Source organism: Clupea harengus, chromosome 4 (genome assembly GCF_900700415.2).
Source record: "Clupea harengus chromosome 4, Ch_v2.0.2, whole genome shotgun sequence".
In the NCBI taxonomy this organism is placed as follows: Eukaryota; Metazoa; Chordata; class Actinopteri; order Clupeiformes; family Clupeidae; genus Clupea; species Clupea harengus.
The window spans coordinates 31,558,164-31,560,663 of NC_045155.1; the positions used below are offsets into that span (position 1 = coordinate 31,558,164).

Below are 2,500 nucleotides of genomic sequence, written 5' to 3' on the forward strand. Positions count from 1 at the left end.
CACACACACACGCAGGCCATCCTTACACACACACACGCAGGCCATCCTTACACACACACACGCAGGCCATCCTTACACACACGCATGGCCATCCTTACACACAAGGCCATCTCTCAGTCTATTGAGTAGATTTAGTACTTAGTGCTTATTCCAAGGACTCTTAATTTACTGAAGCTTGAGTGTTGTTCTTCACTTGTAAGTCACTTTGGATACATTTATGTGTGTGTGTGTGTGTGTGTGTGTGTGTGTGTGTGTGTGTGTGTGTGTGTGTGTGTGTGTGTGTGTGTGTGTGTGAAAGATAGAGGAGGTGTGAGAGAGAGGTTTTGATGTGTGTGTGTGTGAGTGTGAGTGTGTGTGGCTGCAGCTGCATGTCGTTGCTTGTGCTGACGGCTCCGTCTCCCCGCGGGACCTCGTCAACACTCCTCTCTCTTCCTCCCGCCGTTTTTCCACTGACACATCAAAGCGGGGGCCTGGGAAACATCTGCCCAATGTCTCACACACACACACACACACACACACACACACACAAACACTGTCAGCATCATGGGTAAACAGCTTCCTGAGCGAACACAACAGCTTGGAAATGGCTTGTGTCGTGGGCCTGATTATGAAACTCTAAACACTTCACAGTGAGCTCTGCAGGAGACATAATGCCACAATAACAACAATGCTCTTTTTTTTTGTGCTCTTTTTTAATTTTTTTGTACATGTCATAAACAGGCACAGCTCACACAAAGCCTCTGCAGACACAGAAGATACCCTCAACCATTCTCTCTCAGTTGTGTCATTTGTCATGCCGGTCTAGAAGTATTTACAGTTTTCACAGAAAAAAACATGTTTAGTATGTGTTGGAAGTGTGTTTGTTGTTTGTTGTTTGTGGTTATTTTATATGATACTAGTACTACCCAATAATGGAAAGGCAGGATTTCATTTGTTATGGTTGGACTGTCAGTAGAATTAAAGTCTGTAATTGTTCAGTTAATGTGGCCACTTATCTTGTTTTTCAACTCTCTTTTGTGTGTGTGTGCACATGTGTGTGAGTGTGTGTGTGTGTGTGTTTGTGTGTTTGTGTGTGTGTGTGTGTATGAATCTTTGTGAGTGTGTGTGTGTGTGTGTGTGTGTGTGTGTGTGTGTGTTATTGAGTACAATTTTGAAACTTACACGCTGTTCTGTTGTTGATATTGCTGCAGGTTATTCTTGGTGATTGAGTATGTTAATGGCGGAGACCTCATGTTCCATATGCAGAGACAGAGGAAACTTCCAGAAGAACATGCAAGGTAAACACACACACACACACACATTGTCATTTTCTCATGGTCACACACCTTTCTCCAGGTATCCTGAAAAAACACATCTCTCTTTCTCACTCGCTGGCTCACACACACACACACACACACACACACACACACACACACACACACACACACACACACACACACATTGTCATTCTCTCATTGTCACACACCTTTTTCCAGGTACCCTGAAAAAACACATCTCTCTTTCTCACTCACTGACTCACACACACATACACACACATATTTGAGTAGTTTATGAAAAGCCCTCAAGCCTGAGCTCATTTATTTTTTTCATTCATTGAAAGCCTTTATTCCCTTTTTTTTTTTTGGAGGTGGTGGGATGGAGCAGTGTTAAGGCCATTAACCTGTGTGTGTGTGTGTGTGTGTGTGTGTGTGTGTGTGTGTGTGTGTGTGTGTGTGTGTGTGTGTGTGTGTGTGTGTGTGTGTGTGTGGGGGGGGGGGGGGGGGGAGAGTGGTCTCCAGTGTGTGTGTGTGTGTAAGAGGTTGAGGATGAGGAGGGTGAGTGTTTTTCGGTGGGATGACAAAGAGTAGGAACGTGGTGCTCACACTCTTCATGCTCCGTGTGTAATTGAAAAATAGACGACAGCTCAGCTTCTAGATGAGTCCCAGAATAACCTTATCCTTCCTCATGTGTGTTCCTGCCTTTCTCTCACTCTTTCTCTCACTCTTTCTCTCACTCTTTCTCTCACTAAGTCTCCCCTTCAGTCTCTGGCTTTTCTCTGTCTATCTTTGTGCCTCTGTTTCATTACAACTTTATATTAGAAGCCAGATATACATTACATACTGTTTAAAGGTTTCATTACAACTCTACATTAGAAGCCAGATATACATACATACTGTTTAAGAGTTTCATTACAACTCTACATTAGAAGCCAGATATACATACATACTGTTTAAGAGTTTCATTACAACTCTACATTAGAAGCCAGATATACATACATACTGTTTAAGAGTTTCATTACAACTCTACATTAGAAACCAGATATACATACATACTGTTTAAGAGTTTCATTACAACTCTACATTAGAAACCAGATATACATACACACTGTTTAAGAGTTTCATTACAACTCTATATTAGAAACCAGATATACATACATACTGTTTAAGAGTTTCATTACAACTCTACATTAGAAGCCAGATATACATACATACTGTTTAAGAGTTTCATTACAACTCTACAT

General features: G+C 41.8%; 1 protein-coding gene across 2 annotated transcripts in view; it reads left to right on the plus strand.

The window, feature by feature from the left end:
* The window catches only part of LOC105912330 (protein kinase C zeta type-like), a 54,334-nt gene that overhangs the window by 12,837 nt on the left and 38,997 nt on the right, over positions 1-2,500 (plus strand). For both annotated transcript variants that reach the window (XM_042707706.1, XM_031565626.2), the window contains one exon: positions 1,191-1,277. In XM_042707706.1, the coding sequence (XP_042563640.1) occupies positions 1,191-1,277 (87 nt within the window). The remainder of the gene's footprint in view (positions 1-1,190; positions 1,278-2,500) is intronic.